We start from the raw sequence: 24,552 nt of genomic DNA on the forward strand, positions 1-24,552 counted from the left end.
ATATGAAAGATCAAATACTAAAAGTACAGCAAGATGTGCTGACAGGCTAAATCAACAGTGTCATCTCTAATGGTGGCTTGGGGGAAAATTACTTCTTCTTTTTTCTTTTTTTACAAAGTTACGCACTGCACCTAACATAATCAGTATTTTTCAAGTTTAACACCCGCGTCCATAAAAGACAAGAAAACATTAAATGAGCTCTTACTAGATATGTAGTATAGTTCTCTGAAATCAGGGTGTAACTAACTCCAATGCTAATAGTCATATATTCTGAAATGAGACAACAACGCCCCCATGTGTTCAGCCAGCTGTCTCTTACCACAACACAGAGGATGTTACGGTTGGAACCAGTGCCTCATCGGAATATAAACTATTATATTGCATGGTCATTCATTATTATGTGATGAGCAAGGTCAGATGGCAGCTGAAACAAGGCCCAACATGCGATTTCAATAGGTGTTTTGTGCGTTCTCTTAATTTGAGCTCAAACCCACACAAAACGTGATACCTATTTCAGTCAGATTTATGTGGCTGACTTGTCAGCTAATAAATGAAGTTCTTTCTTGTCTTCATCTCGCTGGACGCCGCCGCTGAGATCTAAACGTGATGTCTATTTTGGTCAGATGAATGTGGCCAGACTGTTAAAAATGCTGTGAATCTCCAAGTCGGCCATTCTAATTTCAGTCTCCTAATAGACTGCAATGCCTTTATTTATAACCAAGTCATTCTACATCATATCGCAGCCTCTTGGAAGCTGTAATGTGTACTTTTCTCTTCCTCTTTATTTAATTTCTTTATTTTGGTGCCAAAGATACTTCTCAGGTGTGTAAATCGGACCAACGACCTTCGACCTTACCTGTCGGTCCTGTCGTCACGGTGATGGGCAGTTTGCAGACCCCAACTCCCAATAGCACAGGTGAAACTGCCTATTTTTGCCCGTGAAGAAGTTACATTGCTTTTGGGCTTGTTAAAAAAAAAAAAAACATTTTTTAAATATTAATCAAATTGAATTTTTTTACTCAAGTTTTTTTTACTCAGGTCGACTTTTTTAAAATAATTATTATTATTTGTTTTTTTTGTTTTTTGTTTTTTTATGTTTCCATAATTGAAAATGCATCCTCACTGATGTGGGCTGCTTGCACTAACATGCTAACTTGCGTTGCTCTGTGCTCACGGTTACCTCGCCCTCGTGTCAGGGAGTGGCCCATCAGGCCCCAACAGCGGCGTCACCTCCCCATCACTCATCCCCCTCCCCTCGCATTCAGTGCCGGACTTCTCATATTCCTCCAGCGAGGATGAGTTCTACGACGCGGACGAGTTCTACCAGAGCACCACTTCCCCCAAACATTGCATGAAGTGAGTGGCTGCTACAGATTCAGGTCACGGCAATGTCCCACACTTCAGTGAACAGTCTACTTACAGTCCTCCCAATGTTACCGTCTTGATGCTCTCAGTCCCTCAGGACCCCCGGCTGCCTCGCCCCTCAACAATGAAGAAACAACGTTGAAGAGACCAGACACAACAGAATCGCTCAACTCGACCATGTCAAACGGCACCACGGAACCAGGTAAAAAGCAAACAATCAGTTTTGAGTTTCTTATTTTTAGACGTCACTTTTACGGAGCGTGTCGTGCTTTAGATCCGTTTGACAGCCACGACGACCGTGACGATGACGGCGAGGGCGAGTCGGTGGAAGAGCACAAAAGCGTCATCATGCATCTGCTCTCGCAAGTCCGTCTGGGAATGGATCTCACCAAGGTAACGGCGCCGGTTCCTCTCCGTGCCAATCTGTGCTGTGTGCTTTTTAACTCACCGCTAACATCAGTGGGCTGTTCTGGATTTGGTTCTGAGTTGCAGTTTGTTTCAATCCTAATCTCCAGGTGGTCCTGCCTACCTTCATCCTAGAAAGGAGATCTTTGTTAGAAATGTATGCTGACTTCTTTGCACATCCAGACTTATTTGTAAGGTAACTGTCATTTAACTCTCCCACGTGCTCCGCAGATACTCTCATCTAAACACTACAGTGCAGTTTAATTCAGTTCAGTGAGCAATTTAGATTTTGTGTCAGTTTCCGAAATGCGGGCTGTCTTAAAATATTCGACATATTTTCTTAAATTTTAAAGAGATGCATTTTCACCATTGAAAACAGTTCCCAGGTGTCTTAGTAACACTTAAGTGACGTTTTATTGAAATAACCCAAAGATCATCAAAAATGATTTTAAATTGTATTCACCTTTTTTTCCCTTTCTTGTTGAAATCTATATCCGTTTGAAAGAGTTGTTGGAATGTTGATAGATAAATACTGTTCAACATGAAGCCTATTTAATAGAGTTTGTCGAGGACATCACTCACATATTCGTATTTCAAATTATGTCAATTCTTTCTGGGACACTGTAAAAATTCCACTAACAGTAGGACTAAAATTAAACATTTAAAACTAATATTTTAGGAAAGGTATGCACTTTTTAAAGCAAAAAGAAAGACAATTAAAAAAAATTTTTTATTAATGTTCGATACCACTTTTTCAGGCTGATAGCAGTACGAGTGCTCAACGATGTCGTTAATATTTGCAAACTTGTGATAAAGGGCCATATAAATAATTGTGACTTGACTTGACTCTGACCAATACCAAGTACTAATACCACTCGTAATTTTTACATAAAATGCCCCCCCCCCAAAAAAAAGACAATTTTAAAGAAAAACCTATATATCCCAATATAGCATTTACCTTAAGATTGCATGAAAATAATGGCAATTTTATATTCTTCTCATTTCTAGTTCCTGGTTGTAAAATGGCCACAAGGGATACTGATATCGGACGTGGCGAGTACTGATACCTTGAAATATGGCCGGTATCAGTACTCGCTCTTTCCCACCCCAAAAAGACTTACTTACTTAACAAGGAACAAGACTCATGTCATTCTCATTGGTTGAAATACACCTAACACTAAACAGGAGTAGACTGGCAACAACATCAATTGTGCCAACTGAGCTGAATTTAACTGAACTGCTCCTCTTGTTGTCAAAGGGATTTTATGCGCAGCCGATGTGACGCAATCCTTTAATTTCCTCCAGTATCGCAGAGCAGCCGGACCCTCGTGAGCGCATGGTTCATGTGGTCAAATGGTACCTCTCCGCCTTCCACGCGGGAAGGAAAAGCTCGGTGGCCAAGAAGCCTTACAACCCCATCCTGGGAGAGGTCTTCTTCTGTCACTGGGATCTGCCTTGCAAGACGGAGGAGCCCTCCACGCACGTGGTGAGCTCCCCCCCCCCTCTCGACCTAAGCCCGGCATGCTTTCGATATAATACGCAATTTTCTGTTTCCAGTCATCCACTCCTGCTCCTGTGCAGGATACACTATCAGATGATGCGGTTCCATGGTCTTCACCCAACAATGTGTCTTTTGTGGCAGAGCAGGTCTCGCATCACCCACCCAGTGAGTGTAAAATAGTCTTAGTCCATTTTCTTTTGTTTTATTTTATTTATTTATGCTAGAATAAAGGCATCATTTCTAGACTAAAAAATGGTTGTTGTTTTGTTTTTTATTCACTTTTTAAACTATGACTTTCTTCTCTTGGTAAATTATCATTATATTACAATTTTATCTAAACTTTATATCATATTATGACTTATTTAAAAAAATAATAATAATAACTTTAGTCTTAATTCTCCTAAGATTATGACTTTTTACCTTGGTAAAATACATCTTTGTTCTCATAGTGATTGCAACATTTTTCATGGTAAAAAAAACAACAACCTTTAGTTTCAACATTTTCTCTTTTTTTTTTCTCTGTTGCAAGACCAAAGTCAAAGTAAATGGTTAGATTCTTCTTAATTTTCAGTGCCCTACTTGTTGACATCTTAAACTTGCACAATTTTTTTTTCCATCCTTAATCTGTGTTTCCTCTTTTTGCAGTTTCTGCATTCTACGCAGAATGTTTAAGTAAGAAGATCCAATTCAATGCTCACATTTGGACCAAGTCCAAGTTCCTTGGCATGTCTATAGGCGTTTATAATATCGGGCAAGGTACAGTACACTTTTCACGCACATACACAAAGCTCATGTTCATGTATTGACTTGATGCGGTTCTCCATGCAGGTTGCGTGTCATGTTTAGAGCACGATGAACATTACATCCTCAACTTCCCCAACGGATACGGCAGGTGCGCGCTTTGCCCTCTCTCTCTCTCTCTCTCTCTCTCTCTCTCTCTCTCTCTCTCTCTCTCTCTCTCTCTCTCTCTCTCTCTCTCTCTCTCTCTCTCTCTCTCTCTCTCTCTCTCTCTCTCTCTCGCTCTCGCCGACGCACGCTTGACGACTTGAGCCGTGTGTGCAGGTCCATTTTGACCGTGCCGTGGGTTGAGCTGGGCGGGGAGTGCAACATCTCCTGCTCCAAATCGGGCTACAGCGCCAACATCGTGTTCCACACCAAACCCTTCTACGGAGGCAAGAAGCACAGAATCACCGCAGAGATTTTGTAAGAAGGAAAATCCGCAATAACTTCAAAAGCCCCCCTGGCAGTTTTGATAACATCACGACTTTGTTGATTGTCTTTTGCAGTGCACCAAATGATAAGAAGTCTTTCTGCTCTATTGAAGGCGAATGGAACGGAGTGATGTATGCCAAGTGGGCCACAGGAGTGAGTTTTCCCTCGGGCTTCACAAGAAAAAATAAATGTGTTGTGCTACTGCTGAGAGACAAGTTTTCACACTTATGCTAATGTTTGTAAATCATTCAGTTGACCCTTGAGGCTGCCAAAAAAATCTATTAGAGCATTTTTCCTAAAATTGTATGAATCTAATGGCAATTTTCTATTCTTCTAATTCTAATTTCTAGTTCCTGATTATGAAATGGCCCCAAGAGGGGTTGCAAGTACCGATACTTTGATATAAGTTTGGATATCAGCCTGGTATCGGTACTCGTCCATCACTACTATTTTATATGAGCTCTCTAAATTGCTGATGTCGGTTATATGTTTTTGTAGCAATAAAACACAATATTCTGTGGGCCTTGCAAGTCAAAATCCAGTAAAACAGCCGGGAGCGAAGGGGATTGCTTCAGTGAAAATGGCTGGGAGTAAATGAAGAGTGTCCGTCTATTGCGGGTGGGTCCAGAACACATACAGGGGAGTAATCGTATCAGTTTTGGCACACAATTTCTCAGGCAATGGCCTATTCTATTGTCGCTCATCTCATTCACTCCCAGCCATTTTCACAGAAGCAACCCCCTTCACTCCCGGCTGTTTGACTGATTTTGCCAGGCCCACGGAATATTGTGTTCTATTGCTATAAAAAAAAACATGTAACCTACCAAAATAAAGATGGTCTCTTCTTTCATCAGGAAAAAAAGTATACTTCTATCTGTTTCCGTTTTGCAGAAATTAGCATTAGAATATAGCTAAGTTTCATCATCATTTACAAATCTATTTAGAATTCTGAGTAATTGAGTTTTTTTCTACTTGGTCCTAGTTCATTTCCTATGCTCTGCTGCCACCTACTGGCTGGTTGTGTAATAACTACCATTTCTTCAACCGTTCTTTACAGTTGAGAGGCTGCATCAAAGCCTTCTGTATGCTCTAGCATAAAAAACTTATAAATATGTCTTTAGGACACTTAAAACATTTAAAATAGAACATATATATATATATGTGTGTGTGTGTGTATATATATATATATATATAGATATTTATATATATATATATATATATATTTATATATAGATATATATAGATATTTATATATATATATTTATATATTTATATATATATATATATTTATATATTTATATATATATATTTATATATATATTTATATATATATATGTGTGGGGGTGTGTGTGTGTGTGTGTATATATACACACACACACACACGCTTTTGGGAGCAAATTAGTTAATATGTCCTATCCAAATGAAGAACAAAAATGAATCCCTGAATATTGAATGTATTGCAGGAGAACACGTCGTTCATTGACACTAAGAGGATGGGCATCATTAAGAAGAAAGTGAGGAAGTTGGAAGACCAGCTAACGTACGAGTCTCGAAGGTGAGACATTTCAACATTTTTTGCCGGTCTTGTACGTCGCAGAACTCCGGAAAAGAGAGGGGAAAAAACAAATGACTCTCCTCCCCGTCCCACCCGACAGACTTTGGAGAGACGTGACCCTCAACCTGAAGCTCAAAGACATCGACGCCGCAACGGAAGCCAAACATCAGCTGGAGGAGAAGCAGAGAGTGGAAGCAAGGGAGAGGAAGGAGAACGAGCAGCAGTGGGAGACCAGGGTGAGCCTGACGGACATTTTTTAACCTAGTTCAGGGATCGCCAGCCTGCGGCTCTGGAGTCACATGTGGCTCTTTAGTCTTGATCCTGTGGATCTAAAAAAAATAAAAAATAAGAATTAATGTTTTTTTACATATTTATTTTTATTTTTTGATAAAATATTTAAATAAATTAATGATTTAGTTTGAAAAATGAATAATTAAGTATTCAAAAAATGTAAGAGTACAATTTAAGTTGACAAAAAAAGAGCGATGAAAGGTAGATGGAAAAAGTTTCAAAAATTACCTAAAATTTTCCAAAAGGGAAGAGGAAAAGCAGAGAATTACCATAAAATGTCCATGAAATTGCCAAAAAATTTCAGAAAATTGGAAGAAGAAGAAAGGCGTAAAAGAAACTGTTCAAAAAGTAAAAAATAAATAAATAATAAAATGCCCAGATAAAAACAGAAATCGCAAAAATTAGCATAAACTATCTTGGGAATTGCACACAAAAAAAGTCAGAAAACGTTCAAAAACTATATAATGTCCAAAAACTAAATAAAAAATCCCAAAATGTACCATAAAATGTTCACAAAATTGCCCCAAAGGCAGAAAACTCATTGAAGAAAAGGCTGGAAAGAAAATGTTCAAAAAGTAACCATAATGTCCAAAAACAAAATAAATCCTAAAAATTACTATACATACACAAAATTGTTAAAAATGTCAGAACATTTATAGCGAAAAAGGCAGAAAAAAAGTTGCCAAAGTTGTATGAAAAATTACAAAAACAAACCCAATCTTCAAATGTTTTGCAGTTCCAGACACATTTTTGGTTATTTATTTGGCCTAAAATGGCCATTTTGACAGAAAAGGTTTCCGACCCCTGACCTAGTGGAATTTTTAGCAACAGTCATCTGACTAAGTGTTGCTTCTCTTGTGTGCAGCTATTCCACGAGGACGGCGAGTGCTGGGTGTATGACGAGCCACTATTAAAGAGACTAGCCTCTCCTCGACCCTGAGGAGCGAAACGTGTACATCGACGCCCCTCCCCCCTCACCGCCCCCCCCCCCACTCGCACTACATGCATTAAGTTTGAACGCACACTGCAGAGTCTTCATAAGAACTCTTTAGCAAAGACCACTCGTTGTCCAAGCCTTGGACTGACTGAGCGCCGATGACGTCGCGTACGCTGCTTTGCATCTGACTGTATAACGATGGAAACGAATGATATTAAACCGAAAGCACCCAAGATGACCATTCGTAACGCTTGACTCCTTAGCAGCGAGGCCCCAATTCTTCATCCAGGGTGCTGAAATGGAATAAATAACCTTTTGACATGTAAAACCGAGCTTGACATCTCAGGGAATCTGGCGATCGAAGAAAGCAAAGCCCCCTCCAAGAGTCTGGCAGCCTTATGATGATGATGATGATGACGATGGTGGAATGGATGAACCTTCTTAACGAGGCGGGGAAGATGTTCTCTGCTTGCCTGCAACTGTTGTTTATATATAAATATAGATATACATATGATACATATATTCTTTTTTTTGTATTTTTCTTTCTGGCAATAGTGCAAAAATATTTGAGCATAATGAAATGATTGAGAAAGCATCCTGTGGTCACGTTTGATATTCTGCTCTCATTTCAAGTTTGTTTTGGTCATCGTAGGATACAGTTAAGGGCTACGGAAGCCATGGAATCTGAACACATTGATAGAAATCCACTTATGCAATTTAAAGGTTATCAACAATGCTTGTCGAAGTTGAAAGAACGTTGAACAATCTCATGAATGTGTTTCTGTGTAACCTGAACAAATGATCGTTTGTGGCTTTTTGTTCCATGATGACAATGTTCTCTTCCGTACGCATCACCTTGCTTAAGGGTTAGAGGGAGTTGTAAACAAAAACACACACTTGTTTTTTTTTGGTAGTAGTGCTACCATACAATTCATGTGGGGGGGTTTTCACTCAAATTGTGAACAACACTGAAGGATATTCTACTCTATTCGACTCGAATTTTATTTTCCCAAAATTTTCTTCATCCCTTTAGTTACAGTGACATAGACGCTGGATCAAAATGCAATGGATGATACAATAATTAATAAATAAATTCCAACTGAAAATGCTGAAGGACATCTAATGTAATTTTGTCTACGGCTAGTTATTTTATTTCCACCTCATTTACAACCTCTAAAGAGGAAAATACGTAATGCTGCCTTCATGTGGTATCGAAATTATATGGTAAATAGTAAATGCCACATGTCGAGTAGAAAATTGCACGTGAACGCCTCCACAACTGGGAATTTATTTTGATACCCGAGTTTACGAGCTGAGAGAACTTTTCAAGTTTGGCGGAGAGTGTCAAAGGATTTATGAATGGCAAGAAATATTAACACTTATAACGGCGTTAACGTCCGCTAGCAGGTTGTTTTAGAATCTACACAATTACGTGGCATACACATCATTGCCATAATTGTTCGGTTTTACGAGCAATTTCGAAGCGTTCATCATAAAGTGGACTTGAAATCCATAGGGGTCTCCCAGCGCAGGTTCGAATCCTGCCGATAACGTAATGCTTTCCGTTGTCACGTGCCATGTCAGCGTTTTGCCTCATAATGGCCATAATTCACAATAGGGAATGTATGTAGTTCAGTGGTAGAGCGCATCATCATGCTAAATTGAATCTCCACGTTGCTGATTAATCATAGACCAATCAATAACTTTGACTATCGGTCTTACTGTCAAGAGGCCCGTGCGGTTCAAATCACTGCTGAATTCCGAAGTTTAGAATCCGAAAACGTTGAAACAAGCAGTTTGTTGTAAGCAGGCCATTTTAAAGTGGTTGATGAGCAATAATGCAAATTGTACGATGTTCACAAATTGGACATTGACACAAAGCAATGGACCAAACCGTTTTTTTCCACGCTGTACTGACATCTGAAACTGTAAATAAATAAAATCATTGCTACAGTGACAGCAGTACTCCTTGGCAGTGTTTATGCACCGAGTGATTAATTGGGGTCTCCCCGAGCTGGTTCGAATCCTGCCGACAACGTCATTTTACCTGTCAAAGTGTGATGTAACTCATATGAAATTGTAAGTTTACGGTGATAGTGAATATTGTTCCCTTAATTTTTGCCATTGTTTGGCTTTTGAATTCAATTTGTTAAATAAAGCAATTTAAAAAAAAAACGCATATGAAAAGAGCTCGGCGCCATCTCCACAAGTGAAGGTATTTAGATGAAAGAAAATAAACAAATATTTCCATTGGCACTTTAATGTTTGAAGAAGTAGTTGAGATAATATATCTGCTGATGTGTGTTTTTTGTGGTTAAAAAAATAAAAGATTTTCTTGGCTGTCATCCATGTTCTTTACCCCTGCCATTTTCCCATCAGCAAGTTAAATTCAGTGCTTGATTTTTGCGGGAGGGGCGAAATGTTGCAATTTTCCCATCAGCCCATGTTCTGCCGCACGGGCTGATGGGAAATGTGTCTTAGTATAAAATGGCCCTCCACCCTCTGAACGCTCTCATTCCTGCGCTTCTTTTAGGTGAGTGTAGTTCGTCATTTACACATTTGGAAAAACGTTAATGTTCAATTTACTAGTTTTTTCATCATTGTTACTCAATGATGCTCTTTTGTTAATCTAATTGAAACTGTAATGAGTAACATTTATCTAATGTTTGTTTAACCTTAACGTGGCGCACTTGACAAGGCCTGCTCCGCGTGTCTTGTGCAAATTTAACAATGCTGCTTATTTATAGCGCATTTTTCACCGGCTTATCGTAAATACGCCTTTATTTGATGTCGCCCCACTGCTATATGATGATAAAGTGTTGGTAGGGACATCTGAATGGATGTGAAGAAACGCCAACTATCCTGACAACGTGGGGGACACGCGCGTGTTAAGCTAGCACTTAGCTTGCTGTTAGCTTCTTTTTTTTCAAGCTAGCGTTTGTTCTAAGTCTCCTTTGTTATTAATCGCCCTGTTAATTTTCGTTCCCTTTTGCAGTTTTGACTCAACGATGCGGGAAGCTACTGAATTGTAAGTCACTTTTCTCGAACGTGACCTGTTTTAGTCTGTGATGCATTTGTATATAAGAGTAGTGGACAGAAGTGATTTCTGACTATCTATTATCTGAGACTAAAAAAAAAAGTTTTTTTTAACTCATCTGAGAATCCCTTTTGCTAAAATGTGGCTTTACTTTCAGGTTTTTGGAGGCCGCATCAAATAATGGCTTAAAGTTTTTCCAGTTTGACGAATCTCAAAGATGTGGGAATCTATGGAATTGTAAGTGACATTTCCCCAACATGTTGGACCAGTTTGTCTGTGATGCCCTTAAATATAAGAGTAGTGGACAGAAGTGATTTCTGACTATCTTTTAATCTGAGACTAAATGTAAAATCTATATTTAAATAATTTGTGGGAATCGCTTTGCTAAAATGTGGTTTACTTGCAGGTTTTTGGAGTCCGCATCAAAGAATAGACTCATTAAAGTTGGTCAGTACAGAATTATCTTGATGTTTTAAGCTTCTCGAATGTGGCCTGTGCTATACAAATTGCAGCGGACCCCTGCACCGCAGCAGATTCACCTTGTTGAGTTTGTTTTTTGTTTTTGGAAATTGTTTGCATGCCGGCCCAATTCCCTGCAAGTTGTGGGGGTCCGCTGTACTTTATTAGGGGTGGGCAAACATCTGACTCAAGGGCTGCATATTTGTTTTCAAAAGGCCAAGTAAGTTGTGGTGGCCCCGTCAGAACTAGCACTGTACAATAAAATTTTAATTGTCATGTTTTGTCTTATGTTTGAAGCCCTTCAGAAAATATTACTACTTTGTGGGTTTGTAGATTTAATAATATTCATGACATTTTAGTGGTACACAGCCATGTGACCTTTAGTCCTGACTTTGCCCACCCCTGCTTCAGGCACGCAATAAGAAGCGTTCCTTTTGTTGCCATGATGACATTTATTTGCTACTCTTGACGAACTGGATGACGATGAAACCCAACCACCAAGTTGACATCTGAGGCACAAACAAATGTTTGTTTTCAAGAGCTCATGGAAAATATAACGCGCTAATGTGTTTGTTTTTCTTCTGAAGGTCCACTTGGCACTTGGATCGCCTACATGACTGGCGGAAAAGGTAAAACTCTATAAATGAACCCTCGCGTAAGGAAGCTGTTAGTGATGATTTAAAAAAACAATTGGGAATCTCTCTGAATAAGAGTGAAAGATTAATTTAATCTGAAACAGTGCTTTAGTTTGTTGACTTTGCTGCCTGATGTCTGCTAGTGCTTAAAAGTCTTGTGATTTGATTGCAGGTGTTTCCTAGCTTATATGCAGGTAAGCTTCCATTTTTTTCAATACATATTTTATTTTAAAGAGGCTGACTTAAGTGATGACCCCATAGTTCAGCGGATACTCTGTGATGAATATTCTTTCGCTCCTATCTGACATGTTGGCCCTTGCAACATCTCTGGCGCAAACTTCACAGGGCACGTTTAATTTTTTTCTTTTTCTTTTAGGCAAAAGGGCAGCGTGGCACAAGATGGTACGTTGATTTTTATAGTAATCAGAACTGCTAAATTCACTACAATGATGACTTCATAGTTCATCAGATACTCTGTGATGAATAATCTTTCGCTCCTATCTGACATGTGGAATGAATGTGTTTTTTCAGATCTAGTAGTAGAAGTGCTCTTTTAAATTGTTCCCTTTCTCTCATCCAGGCTCGATGAAGCTTTGTTGGAAGAACGGCACAATCATTTTTATGGTACGTTAAATAAAAGTTTGTAAAGGCCCTGTTCAAACCAGACATTGCACACATTTTGGTTATCGGAGCGCAAATGTAGGCAAAAATATATTTCATACATCTGTCTAGCATAATCTGCAAAAACCGCCAAGCCAAAAATTATCTTTGCACCTCCCGTTAGTTTAAACGCCCACCCATCATCTCAGTGTGGCCGCTTGCTGGTGACTGAAAATGACATCAGTTGCGCGGGGCTCATCTTGGTAACACAAAGACTAAACCCAGAAGACGGGTGGTCTGTGATTGGTTGTTATCTGAGCCCTTTGGCACCATGACATTTTCTATCAGCAGTGCAAGGCAAAATGGCTGCCCCTCAGATGGCTTAGAAAGAGTGCATTTTCTGCAAATCTGATAATCGGAATGCAGTGATTTAACTAGTGGGCGCGCATACAACATTGTAAATTGAATTTGGCCTAAATTAGACGTGAGGACAAGTAGTCACAAAATCTATCTTCGCAAAAGATGGATTGCCATTGTTGCTATTTTGGTGAACCAAAGGCAATGCTGGCTGTGAATGGGGCCTTAATCTGTTGGGGTGTGATGAATGTGAATCAGGTCGCTGATCCAGTTGAGGAGATAAAACAAATTTCTGACCCCGGTTGATGGTTTCATGTTAAATGTTCATTTAAAGAAACAAACTAATTCAGTCTTCTGATGCAGGTTACAAAGAACGAGCTTGACTGCAGTCAGTGGAAGTCCCTGTGTCGGTCGGGTAAGTTAACATTTTGATGTGTTTCTCCTTGACTGACCTATGATGATAAGATGCTGCTGACAATTACATCATGGAGTAATCATTAGCTCTAGCTGAAAGGTCTGCTTACTAATCGTTGTTTGGAATACTTGGGTGTGTTTTGACTGAATGTTGTTCTGTCCCTCAGGAGGTGAAACTACCACTCATGCAGTCGCGGCCACCAAACATGGTTAAGTTGAAGGTGAGAGAGAAACTATTTGTAAAAGCACACAGTGACGTGTTCAGTGATGTCTCAACAAATGTCTGATCTGAATTCCAATGTGGATAACATCTGTTGCTGAGTGACTCTGCTTTTATGTGCGGAGCAAAACTGCACCTCACACGTAGTCATTTTCTTTGTCTCCCCTTGTCTGCAGCATGCTTACTGGCTGAACAGGGTAAGTTGATGTTTACTCTTAATCAAGAAATGCAAAAAAAAAAATGGGCCCACTGTATATGATGAAAAGATTCTGCCAAATGAACTCTGATTATAACCACAACCGTTCCATCTTGTCTGATCTTGCGGCCAACAAACTGCTTGGTTTTTGTGAAGGTTAATGCACAGTGATTCATGTTTGGATGTATTCCTCTAGGTTGCTGTTGCCAGAATCTTCATAGACAAAAGACCAGTTACTGTTTGTGAAAAGTAACAGAGGAGAATGAAATTCCTTTCGCTCCAGCGTGCCACGCCACTTGAGATGAGGTTGTTGGCTGCTTGCTCAAGAAGATGACTTTCAGGCATTTGTGTCTATGGTGACCTGGACAAGTGTTGTGCATTGTGAACTGAAATTGAAAAAAAAATGTTTTGCTGAACTGCTAGCCTATTGAGGCTTTTTTTTTGTTGTCTTGTGATATGTACTTAATAAAATAAGTAAACATTGTATTTTGGACTATTTCATTTTGTATACAAACTGGTGTTGCAATGTTTAAGACATTGATACATATAATGGTCTCTTTGCACAAATTCTGTGCCTGACCTCATTAACTACAACAATGGCCAGACACACGTGGTTAATCACTTTGTCCAATCATAAATGAGTGGTATTGAGTTCAGGAAATGGGTTTGTGCAGAGCCCCTTGCTGGTAATGCACGAATTTAAATCTTAACACAAAAAAAATCGTAGATGTCAAAAGCTTAGCTTCAGCTAAGCACCCCCTAAAATCTTCCTGTGAAAGTGAGCTATAAAGCTGTATAGCTGCGTGCGTCAAATATGTACTTTATTGGAAAGTACAATTTGTGGTGACGTCAAGAACTTGTAGGAGGGCGGGGCTTCGTCTTCGTCGCTACTTCCGGTCTCAAAATCGAACACACCCCTCTCTCCAGTATTAGCCTAGCAGCGCGCTAACTTGCTACACATTCTCATTGGAAGCAACCCCAAGAATCGGTGCTTCGCCGTCTTCCCTCATGTTTCCCCGCTTTGGCTCAACGTTTCTGCCGCTTCTACTGCTGGCCGTACCCGCACACGCTCACTTCTTCCAGCTGGACGCGCTGTCCAACGCGTCCTCGTACTATTTTAACTACATTTACTGCAACGTTTGGGAGGACGAGTGTCAACCCCACCAGGACGATGCGACGCAGCAAGGTAAGTGCAGCGAGAAAGAAGAGCCATTAAGGTTTTGTTCAATAGAAATGACTTGACGATTAGCATGGACAGTTCCTACCAGGGACCCTTGGACCGGTTTCCTCCAGGACTCCACGAACCTGCTTTACCGCTGGTACTGCAATCTGGGTCAGTGCTGCGAGACCGGAGACTGCAGGGTGACCAACAACATCACTGGTAGTACAACTCTACAATTACGCTGTCTTATGTAAAAGACAGTGATAGTTTACCGGCCCGATACAATGCTGCTTTTTTCTTTAAATAGTTGTGGATTTATGATTATTTTAGTTAAGAAATCCACATTTAAAATGCATTGGGTTATTGAAATTGAGAATTTTGAGTCAGGTTGTGCATATATTCCTACGTTCAAGAGTTTAGTCATGATTTTGCTTTTAAAGATTAATTCGACAAGAGCCCAAACTCAACAAGTGCAAATTAATATTCTGCATAAATACTTCAAATGATATAATACATCTGTGCTACTTCCAGTTTGTCCTAAACATGTTGCCTTTGGTAGGTTTGGCTCACGATCTTCAGATCAAGCTTCACGGGCAGCACCTGGCCCAGTCGGTGGTTCTGAAGGCAATCCAGGGTTTCATCAACAATCCAGAGTCCAACAAACCCCTGACACTCTCCTTCCACGGCTGGTCCGGCACCGGGAAGAACTTTGTGTCCCGGATGATTGCGGATAATCTTTACCGCGACGGGGTGAAGAGCGAGTGCGTCCGCCTGTTCATCGCCCCGTTCCACTTTCACCACGCCAGGATGGTGGACACGTACAAGGTGAGACACAGGAGGTGAGGGCTCGCCGCCAAGAACATGCCGGTCAGGTCCTTGCCCAGTTCAATCTTTAATCTACGTTGAATGATAACGCTATGGACCGTATCATCAAAATCAAACACATAGTGATCGGCGTCCAGTGTGCACAAATGTTACACAATATGTTGCGTTTCAGAAGGATACTGGGTCACTATTACTACATAGAAGAAGTAGAAAGTCCAAATTCAGATGAGTATTTTGTATTGAACTATCACCCATAAAAGACATGATTCTGTAGCTTTTTATTCAAATCAAGCTTTTTTAATCAGTTCATTGCAGTAGAACCGTAACAGTTGAACAAGTTTGTTTTGTATTTTGTTACATACTTTAACAAGTAGTGACCCTACAGTCATGTATATCGTCGACGAATCAAAGTCGACTGGACTCCCAAGAATCCTGAAGTTGTTTAACCTCTCCTCTCCTCCAGGCTCAGCTGAGAGAGGCAATCCGGGACACGGTCCTGCGATGCTCCCAGACGCTGTTCATCATCGACGAAGCCGAAAAGCTCCACCCGGGCCTCATCGACGCCATCAAGCCGTACATGGCCCACTATGACAACGTGGACGGAGTCAACTACCGCAAGGCCATCTTCCTCTTTCTCAGGTTGGGACAGGGGTTTGAAACCTGCAAAGCCGTGGCTCTTTAGTCCCTCTGCTGCGGCTTCCTGTGGAGCTCTAAAAAAAAATACATTGTAGTTTTTTTTTTGTTGTTGTTTTTTTTACCAAAAGTGGGCCAGTGAAGAGAGAAAACAAAGTTTGGCAGGATTCTGACTTTATTCTCAGAATTCTGACTTTAAATTGAGAATTGTCATGCTAATTTTGACAGTCTGACTTTAAAGTCAGAAATCTGACTTTGTTTTAGCGCTACTATTATTCTTACTTTAAAGTCAGAATTAATTGTGACAATTCTCACTTTAAAGTCAGAATTCTGAGAATAAAGTCAGAAACAATTCTCACTTTAAAGTGACAATTCTTATAATAAAATGAGAATCCTGCCAAACTTTTTTTTTTCTCTCTTCGCTGGCCTTGATCCTCTTCCGTATTTTTTAGATAAAATATTTTTTAAATGAATTAATCCTTTAGATAAAAAAAAAATCAAAAATGTCAGAGTTCAAATTTTTAAGTTGTCAGAAAAAAGATGAAAGGTAGATGTTTTAATATAAAAATGTATAAAATAAAATAAAGTGACCCAAAAAATCCGAAAAGGGAAAAAGTACCATAAAATGCCCATAAAATTGCCAAAAACGTCAGAGAATTGAATAAATAAATAAAAAGGCAGAAATGAATTTTTTTAAAAAGTAGCTATAAAATGTCCAAAAACTAAAGAAGAAATCCTGAAAAATGCCATAAAATGTCCACAAAGTTGCCAAAAATGTCTGAAATTGATTGCAAAACAGGCAAGAAAACAAAAAGTAAAAATAAAATAGTCATAAACATGTCCAAAAAAGGAAAAAGAGGCCGAAAATTACCATACTATGTCCATAAATTTGCCCAGAATGTCCAAAACATGACAATTTTAAATAATAATAAACAAAGGATGAAAGGTAATCAAAGGAATCTCAAAGCATTGGATGCTGCATATTTTTCTATTTTGGTTGAAAAATGTTTTGCGGCCAGACAGACAGATTTTTTGTAATTTATTTGCCCTAAAATGGCTTTTTTGACAAGAAAGGTTGCTGAGCCCTGATTTAGGCAAATGGGCAAAGTATGGCCTGTTGTATTTACATTACCACAAGAAACCTGTAATGTTTGTTGGATTAATTTAGATGATTTTGGGTTAATTGTCAACCAGATCCGATATACGTTTTTGTCAATGTTTTGCCCAGTAATATTGGAGGGGCGATGATCAACGACGTCGCGTTGGACTTTTGGCACTCCGGTCAGAACCGAGAAGACATCGGGATGGAGGATCTGGAACACCGACTACGAGCCGAAACGATGGAAGCTCAAGGTATGGAGAAGTCGCTTTTTGGGGGGCCTAAAGGCAAAACACTGAATTTCTCCAAGATGATCGAAAAAGTCTACACAATCCTGTTCAAATGCAGGTTTTTGTGACTATTAAAAAAAAAAAAATGTGGCCATGATAATTAATTTTCAAACTTTTTTCTACCACTGTTTGAATTGGTTTACTCATTCACTGCCATTGACGGCTATAGACGTCAAAAATTCATTTGAACTATTTATATTAGTTTAAAAAAAATTCCCCACTTTTGTTAACAAGAGTATGAAAACCTATAATTTTTTTATTGTACATTTAGAACAGGTATAAAATGTGTGATTAATTGTGAGTTAACTACTGAAGTCATGCAATTAATTACGATTAAAAATGGTAATCGCCTGACGCCCCTAATTTTAATTACATCAGGCGATTACATTTTTTAAATTTAAATTAATCACAAGACATCACTAGTTAACTCATGATTAATCACACATTTTATATCTGTTCTAAATGTACAATAAAAAAAAAAATCTAGGTTTTCATACTTTTGTTAACAAAAGTGGAAAAAACGTTATACTAATAGAAATAGTTCAAATTAATTTTTGACGTCTATAGCCATCAATGGCAGTGAATTTGTTAATCTTGGTCTATTTTTTTTTATAATGCAACTTAAGCGGCTATAACACCAACTCTGCAAAACCCCAAATTGTTGCCCAAAATGAAATAAGAAGTCGTCCATTTTGGTCTGACACAGCCATTTTCCACTCCTAATTCCGTCTGCTTGCAGGCGGTTTTTCCCAGAGCGAGCTGATGTCCGGCCACCTGATCGACTTCTTCGTGCCCTTCCTACCTCTGGAGTACCGTCACGTCAAGCTGTGCGCGAAGGACGCCTTCGCTGCCCGAGGCCTGGAGACGCACGAGGCCACACTGGACGAGGTGGCCAAGGCCATGCTGTACATCCCCAAGGAGGAGAGACTGTTCTCGGCCCAGGGGTGCAAGTCCATCCCCCAGCGCATTAACTTCTTTCTCGCTTAGAAAAAAAACTGCCACCTGGAGGAGGTGTGCGGCACACGCGTCTGTCAAGGTCACTCACGCAAGATTAGACAACAAGAGCACTTCCTGTGTGAGGGGGGTCAACAAAGTGCCGTCGCACATCGGTCGTGCGGCGGCGAAGGAGGACGTGCGTCTTTGTTGTCACTTGAGAACTACATTGGGGGAAATCATTATATTTATTGGAATTTTGCTCACTTAATTAAGATGAAACTGTTTTATTTACATAGAGGTGGCAAAAAAATGTTGAACTAATCAGTATTAAACTGTTACCAAAAAATGGCGGTTGGCATACAAGTTAACTCATTCACTGCCATTGACGGCTATAGACGTCAAAAATTCATTTGAACTATTTCTATTAGTTTAACATTTTTTCCCTCTTCTGTTAACAAGAGTATGAAACCTAGATTTTTAAAATTGTATTAGAACAGATATAAAATCTGTGGTTAATCGTGAGTGAAGTCATGCGATTAATTATGATTAAAAATTGTAATCGCCCGACGCCCCTAATTTTTAATAATCTTTTCTTTATATAAAAAAACATTATTAAAAATTAAAAAAATATATATTAAAAAAAGAAAAGGAAAAGATTATTAAAAATTAGGAGCATCAGGCAATTAAAATGTGTAATCGCAATTAATCGCATGACTTCACTAGTTAACTCACGATTAATCACAAATTTTATATCTGTTCTAAATGTACATTTTTTTTTTTTTAGGTTTTCATACTCTTGTTAACAAAACTGGGGGAAAATATGTTAAACTAAAAGAAATAGTTCAAATGCATTTTTGACGTCTATGCCAGTGAATGAGTTAAACTCCCAGCCAGGTTTTCTGTCTTTTCTGCCTTTTTCCGTTCTTTTATAATCAAAGGTAGGTTTAACAAAATGCATCCATTTGCACAGTGGGCCGATCTCATCTAAAATGGCGTCGCTGCCATCTATTGGTGGTTGTGCATCAGTAAGATTGCTTTCAAGCTTAGAATTCCACCCCACTGTATAGACTGCAAAAGTATTGGGACACAATTAGTTTTGTGCTCCTTTTCACCGTGGTCGTGACATTTTATAATAGAATCGATACAAAAACTATCATTTCAGCCTTCGAGTCACTAATACTGCACATGCACAAGACCTTTGCACCGTGCTATGTCTAACCACCCTCCACCGATCTTTATGTTGCACTATTTATTATCTTGAAATGTGTTAAGTGTTATTACTGTACATTCAACTTGATTTGACTACTTATTTAACATTCAGGTTGCGGTTATTGAAGCCGATCAAGGGCCGTGCAGTGTTAAACGGCCTCTGTTGTTAGAAGACCCGTAAATGTAAAAAGAACTGAATTGTTAGAAGGAAACATGAGGGACATGGTGTTGAAAAATAATTTGTGTACTGTAACATTGTGTCAAATTTTGTTTTGATGATTTAAAAGTATGTTTTAATCACTGTAAGTTAAGACAACTGCTACCATGTCATTGTTTTTATATTTTTTTAAGTGGTGAATGTTTATTGTCACGTGATTTTGCTTTTGGAAGTTTGAAATTTCACATCTAAGTGAATATGAAAAAAACCCACCCATTATTTCTGTTATATGCCAAAACCAAACGAATAAAAAAGAATTGTGAACTGTAGCTTCGTTGTGTACCTTATTTATTCACATTCCAAATATCTGACTTGAAACACTTTGATATACGATTTAGTCGTTGTAGAATTAAATCACCTTCCAAATAACTGTTAGAGAGACCAGAAACACTTTGATAGTTATACAGTGAGTACACGAACTAAGATTTCGTCTTTCTTGATTATGACTTCATGATGTGCATCAAACGCATCACTATTCCTTTGGGTGTGTATCAAGCGAACGCGTGGTCTTCGTCCATTGGCTAAACTCCAGCTCGTCAACGCAATCGCTCCTTTGATTGGCCGAGAGGAGTCTAACTTCCTGGCCGAGCTCCGGCGCCGACAGCCAATCAGATTAAGACATCTGTTCCCAGCCGAGAGGCGAAGGCTGCATGATTTCAGTGAAACGGCACTAACGGACGTTTGGTGGCCACTGAACGCCATCGAGCAATAGCAGAAATTTGATATTAATAATTGTATTAATTTTAGAGATAGTTTGACGGGGTGTTTCTCCTCACAATGACCGCCTTGTCGCTGTTGTTTTTGGCCGTGTCGGCCGCCTGTGTCCTGGCCGAGTCCACTGTCTATTTTCGAGAGCAATTCGAAGACGGTGGTAAGCTTATTTTCCGATAATTCCAACTACATTGGTGTATTATTGTTTATTGTTTATTTTAATTCTGTGTTATTAGTCTCAATTGAGTGCAATCTGACTGTATCGTGTTGATAGGGTTATATCGGTACATGGACATATGGGAACTCCACCAGCCTCTAATGTAATGTAATTTGCAAATTATGATTTTTGCCTCAAGTTGTACAAGAATTACTTAATTTTGCGAGCATTTAGTGTGCATCATCACTAAATTTGACACCCCCCTCCCCCACATATGGTCAAACCACAGTGCGGCTCCCCCTCCCCCCTCCTTCTGTACGTCCCTTCCCTGGTCATTGACTGTAAACCCCCCCCCCCCAACCTAAAAAAAAAACAATTAAAAAAAATAATAAAATGCATAGCTATCAAAGTACCAGCATCATGACCAAAATGTCAATACATCACGTTGTATTAAGTATTCAGTATATTAGGATTATTGTAAACCTGTACAGTTAAAACAATAAAATTGCCATTTATTTATTTATTTATTTATTTATTTATTTAATTCATTCATTCATTTTTAGCAATGATTTTATTAAAATGGACTGCACTTAAAATGGCATTATGTTATACCTGAATGTTAACTTTTTGCGTGTGTAGATGCCTGGAAGAGTCGCTGGGAAGAATCCAAGCACAAGACGGACTACGGCAATTTTGTCTTGACCGCAGGCAAGTTCTACGGTGATGCAGAAAAGGACAAAGGTGAGTGGATTGGGTGATGAATGGCTTTTATCCATGAAGAACTAAGTGAAGGGGGAAAATCAATTTTAAATGTTTAAAGAGTGTAATGTCCAGCCTTTTATCATTAGCCCAATAGCATAATTGCTTTAGTCATTTTTACTTGTTGTGACAATATAAATAACAAATACCAATGTGCTTCCTAAAAAGTATTCTCTTGTTTTCCAAAAATGACTTTGGCAATCCAATTCAAACAGGTTTGCAGACGAGTCAGGACGCCCGCTTCTACGCGCTGTCGTCACGCTTCGACGACTTCAGCAACAAGGACCAGGCCCTGGTCATCCAGTTCACCGTCAAGCACGAACAGAGCATCGACTGCGGCGGCGGCTACGTCAAAGTCTTCCCCTCAGACCTCAAGCAGGAGGCCATGCACGGGGACTCGGTCTACAACCTCATGTTTGGTACGGTGGACTCATCAGGGTGTTCCGGGTGCCTCGCCGATGTCCGTGTTGAACTTCAGACCTCTTGTGTGCAGGTCCTGATATTTGCGGCCCCGGCACAAAGAAAGTTCACGTGATCTTCAACTACAAAGGCAAAAACCACTTGGTTAACAAAGACATCAGATGCAAGGTGAGACATCCAGGGTTTGTAACATCCTCAACACGTTTCAATTGTAAAGCTATTCCTATTGTTTGCAGGGCATACATTTGACTAACATTAATGTTTTCCTGCCCCTCAAGGATGACGAATTTACTCACTTGTACACGTTGATCGTCAACCCCGACAACACGTACGAGGTGAAGATCGACAACAAGAAGGTGGAATCTGGCAGCCTGGAGGACGACTGGGACTTTTTGCCCCCAAAGAAGATTATAGACCCCGAAGCCAAGAAACCAGAGGACTGGGACGACCGGGAGAAGATTCCCGACCCCGACGCTACCAAACCAGAGGCGAGTGCTGGCCTGCCCACTTGGATGAGCACCAGGCTGAATTTGGCTAACGTCGGGGTCTGTTTGACAGGACTGGGACAAGGCGGAGAACATTCCGGACCCTGATGCCAAGAAGCCAGATGATTGGGACGATGAGATGGATGGAGAGTGGGAGCCTCCTATGATTGCTAACCCTGAATACAAAGTACAAGAATGACAGGAGTAATTAGGGCTTGAACGATGAATCAAATCACTACACTCACTCGCTGACTCCCACGTCACTCACCGGTCCAGGCCCCGCCCTTTTAAATCCACGCACTAAAAATAAAAAATATTACAGTAAGGCGTGTGAGAATGTCAAGTGGACCAAAATAATATATACACAGGATAAACAGTAGAATAATCTGTTTTAAAAATACTCGGTCGTCGCTGCAGTGCTTCGGGTGTCAAATGGACCAAGAGAAGAGGAGAAATATTTGTGTGCTGTGTTCAACAGGGTGAATGGAAGCCCAAAGAGATCAGCAACCCCGGCTACAAGGGAAAGTGGATCCATCCCGAGATTGACAACCCGGAGTACTCCGCCGATTCTGAGGTCTACAAATATGACAGCATTGGCGTGATTGGACTGGACCTGTGGCAGGTAACGCGAGATGCATAATGCCTTTTTTTATTTTTTTTTAGGTTGTGGCAAACAAGCATGGAAGAGTATCCACATTAGGCATTATTGCCTGACTCATTTTTGAATGCTTTCATAAAATAAGAAAAAAGTTTCTAGTTTGCTTGATTAAAATGTTTGCAGATTACCAAGACCTGGAAGACTGAGAATTGACAGTGATCAAGAAAAAACTAACATTTTAGCAAGCACATCAGTAGTTTTTTTAATATTTTGATCAAGCTAAAAATATTGAATGTAAAATAAAAGTTTTTTGGTTTATTAATTAAAAACATTTCCGATGTACTTTTTTAAAATTTTTACATCCAGTCACCTCAATAATAATTGTAAAAAGTTAGTAACGTAAAATGCAACCCCTGGCGTCTTATAAAATATTTTTGGTGTATAATAATAATAATAATAATAATACAAAAATGAACTCATGCCAAATGAAAAGCATGCGCCATTCTTTTTCTAAAAATAATTACAAAAATTATAAGTTACCGTAACCACATCTAATATGAATTTAGATAATAAACAACAATGAATTCTCAATTTGTAAAGATTCTTTGTCACGCAAGTATAAGAGAAAACAACTCTCTCCAAAAATGTTGCAATAAAATACTGTTCTAATCTTGATTACATTTTTAAGTGATGATGCTTACTGCTTTGAATAATATTTATCCTTAACATTGCTTTTGTTTTGTGCAGGTCAAGTCGGGCACCATCTTTGACAACTTCCTAATCACAAATGACCCAAAACTGGCTGAGGAAGTCGGTGACGATACATGGGGCAAAACCAAAGTATGTAAACACATCTTTGCCCTTTTTATAGTTTTTCCACCCTAAATATTCTTCATTCTAAAATTCCCAACCTAGGATGCCGAGAAGAAGATGAAGGAAAGTCAAGATGAGGAGGAGCGAAAGATTCGCGAGGAAGAGGACAAGCAGAGGAGAGACGAGGCAAAGGACGACGATGAAGAGGAGGAAGAAAAGGACGAGGAGGAGGAGGAAGATGGCGAGGAGGAGAACGAAGAGGAAGAGGAGGAGGAGGAGGAGGAGGAGGAAGAGGAGGATGACACCGAGTCCCCCATGAAGGATGAATTATAAACGGCTGAAAGGCAAGAAGCAGTTTAATAAGCAGACTGTCAAACCACAGAAGACAACTCGCCCAGTGGGAGGAGTTTTGTTTGTTTACAAAGACAGAGAGGGTTAAAAATATCATTATTAAAATACTATACCATAACAATATGACAATAATAGATAACTGTGATAATAGAAATACAACTAGAAATGAAGACGTCGCAGTGAATGTCCGACTCGAAAACCACATTTTTATTTTATTTTTTATTTGTAGTTTATACGATACAAAAAAAGTGATTTGATTTGCCAAAATCTGGGTTGTTAAATTGTTGACACATGACAAATCTACAATTAGTTTTTGTAAAAATATTTGTGTTGCCTCATGTGTTTTGTTTGTCTGGTAATGCTGTCTTTATTTTAATTATTTTTGTCAATCCCAAACTTCACGCACCTGCTCAAAGGATCATCGCATCAAGCAAAGATGTGACCTCAAAAGTTTGAATTGTTGTTCCGGTTGGGATGTTAAATGTGAGGAAATCCCTTACGTACGTTTGCACTGTACAGTTATTTCCACATTTGTGCACATATGTCAGTAGTTTCTGAATAGTTGTCTGAAGCACTCCAGCAGCAGGGAAGCTTCTGTTCATTTTGTTTGCCCGTCATTTGGTGTGTATGCAGTCAACTGTCCTCATCCCGGATGCCCACAGAGGCGAAGCGCTGATCCTTTTTTGTAAAAGACAACATTTTT

At 39.4% G+C, this 24,552-nt stretch overlaps 3 protein-coding genes, 1 long non-coding RNA gene and 7 other non-coding genes across 17 annotated transcripts in view; all 11 read left to right on the top strand.

Annotated features, from left to right (window-relative positions):
• osbpl9 (oxysterol binding protein-like 9) overlaps positions 1-8,389 on the top strand; it is a 29,770-nt gene extending 21,381 nt beyond the window's left edge. For all 7 annotated transcript variants that reach the window (XM_086089193.1, XM_086089194.1, XM_086089198.1 and 4 more), the window contains 14 exons: positions 812-916; positions 1,197-1,356; positions 1,455-1,567; positions 1,640-1,758; positions 1,881-1,966; positions 3,076-3,256; positions 3,328-3,436; positions 3,917-4,027; positions 4,100-4,163; positions 4,334-4,474; positions 4,558-4,636; positions 5,947-6,038; positions 6,139-6,274; positions 7,195-8,389. In XM_086089193.1, coding sequence (XP_085945319.1) covers positions 812-916; positions 1,197-1,356; positions 1,455-1,567; positions 1,640-1,758; positions 1,881-1,966; positions 3,076-3,256; positions 3,328-3,436; positions 3,917-4,027; positions 4,100-4,163; positions 4,334-4,474; positions 4,558-4,636; positions 5,947-6,038; positions 6,139-6,274; positions 7,195-7,269 — 1,571 coding nt within the window. In that variant the 3' untranslated portion in view covers positions 7,270-8,389. The remainder of the gene's footprint in view (positions 1-811; positions 917-1,196; positions 1,357-1,454; positions 1,568-1,639; positions 1,759-1,880; positions 1,967-3,075; positions 3,257-3,327; positions 3,437-3,916; positions 4,028-4,099; positions 4,164-4,333; positions 4,475-4,557; positions 4,637-5,946; positions 6,039-6,138; positions 6,275-7,194) is intronic.
• Positions 8,390-9,692: 1,303 nt separating this feature from the next.
• Positions 9,693-13,670, top strand: LOC147165907 (uncharacterized). Its single transcript, XR_015096408.1, has 12 exons — positions 9,693-9,799; positions 10,262-10,294; positions 10,461-10,540; positions 10,710-10,750; positions 11,350-11,391; positions 11,570-11,591; positions 11,774-11,799; positions 11,978-12,021; positions 12,718-12,769; positions 12,936-12,989; positions 13,165-13,185; positions 13,381-13,670. It is a non-coding gene; the product is annotated as an uncharacterized LOC147165907 (long non-coding RNA).
• On the top strand, positions 10,061-10,141 carry LOC147165908 (small nucleolar RNA SNORD74). The gene has a single exon (XR_015096603.1). It is a non-coding gene; the product is annotated as a small nucleolar RNA SNORD74 (small nucleolar RNA).
• On the top strand, positions 10,327-10,395 carry LOC147165909 (small nucleolar RNA SNORD75). Its single transcript, XR_015096575.1, has one exon. It is a non-coding gene; the product is annotated as a small nucleolar RNA SNORD75 (small nucleolar RNA).
• LOC147165910 (small nucleolar RNA SNORD75) lies at positions 10,575-10,644 on the top strand. Its single transcript, XR_015096576.1, has one exon. It is a non-coding gene; the product is annotated as a small nucleolar RNA SNORD75 (small nucleolar RNA).
• On the top strand, positions 11,201-11,279 carry LOC147165911 (small nucleolar RNA SNORD24). The gene has a single exon (XR_015096598.1). It is a non-coding gene; the product is annotated as a small nucleolar RNA SNORD24 (small nucleolar RNA).
• LOC147165912 (small nucleolar RNA SNORD79) lies at positions 11,425-11,503 on the top strand. Its single transcript, XR_015096574.1, has one exon. It is a non-coding gene; the product is annotated as a small nucleolar RNA SNORD79 (small nucleolar RNA).
• Positions 11,635-11,710, top strand: LOC147165913 (small nucleolar RNA snR60/Z15/Z230/Z193/J17). Its single transcript, XR_015096605.1, has one exon. It is a non-coding gene; the product is annotated as a small nucleolar RNA snR60/Z15/Z230/Z193/J17 (small nucleolar RNA).
• LOC147165914 (small nucleolar RNA snR60/Z15/Z230/Z193/J17) lies at positions 11,836-11,912 on the top strand. The gene has a single exon (XR_015096604.1). It is a non-coding gene; the product is annotated as a small nucleolar RNA snR60/Z15/Z230/Z193/J17 (small nucleolar RNA).
• A 415-nt stretch (positions 13,671-14,085) lies between the features above and the next one.
• Positions 14,086-19,824, top strand: tor3a (torsin family 3, member A). Its single transcript, XM_086090123.1, has 6 exons — positions 14,086-14,370; positions 14,443-14,565; positions 14,906-15,171; positions 15,635-15,810; positions 17,033-17,157; positions 17,933-19,824. The coding sequence occupies exons 1-6, from the start codon at positions 14,193-14,195 to the stop codon at positions 18,178-18,180; spliced, it is 1,116 nt and encodes a 371-aa protein (XP_085946249.1). The 5' UTR covers positions 14,086-14,192; the 3' UTR covers positions 18,181-19,824.
• A 340-nt stretch (positions 19,825-20,164) lies between these two features.
• calr (calreticulin) lies at positions 20,165-24,160 on the top strand. Its single transcript, XM_086089379.1, has 9 exons — positions 20,165-20,426; positions 21,063-21,164; positions 21,398-21,601; positions 21,676-21,770; positions 21,881-22,090; positions 22,161-22,274; positions 22,566-22,709; positions 23,433-23,525; positions 23,601-24,160. The coding sequence occupies exons 1-9, from the start codon at positions 20,333-20,335 to the stop codon at positions 23,829-23,831; spliced, it is 1,287 nt and encodes a 428-aa protein (XP_085945505.1). The 5' UTR covers positions 20,165-20,332; the 3' UTR covers positions 23,832-24,160.
• The last annotated feature ends 392 nt before the right edge of the window (positions 24,161-24,552 follow it).

This window comes from Leptonotus elevatus, chromosome 11, assembly GCF_054856555.1.
Source record: "Leptonotus elevatus isolate MCC_2025b chromosome 11, RoL_Lele_1.0, whole genome shotgun sequence".
Classification (NCBI taxonomy): Eukaryota; Metazoa; Chordata; class Actinopteri; order Syngnathiformes; family Syngnathidae; genus Leptonotus; species Leptonotus elevatus.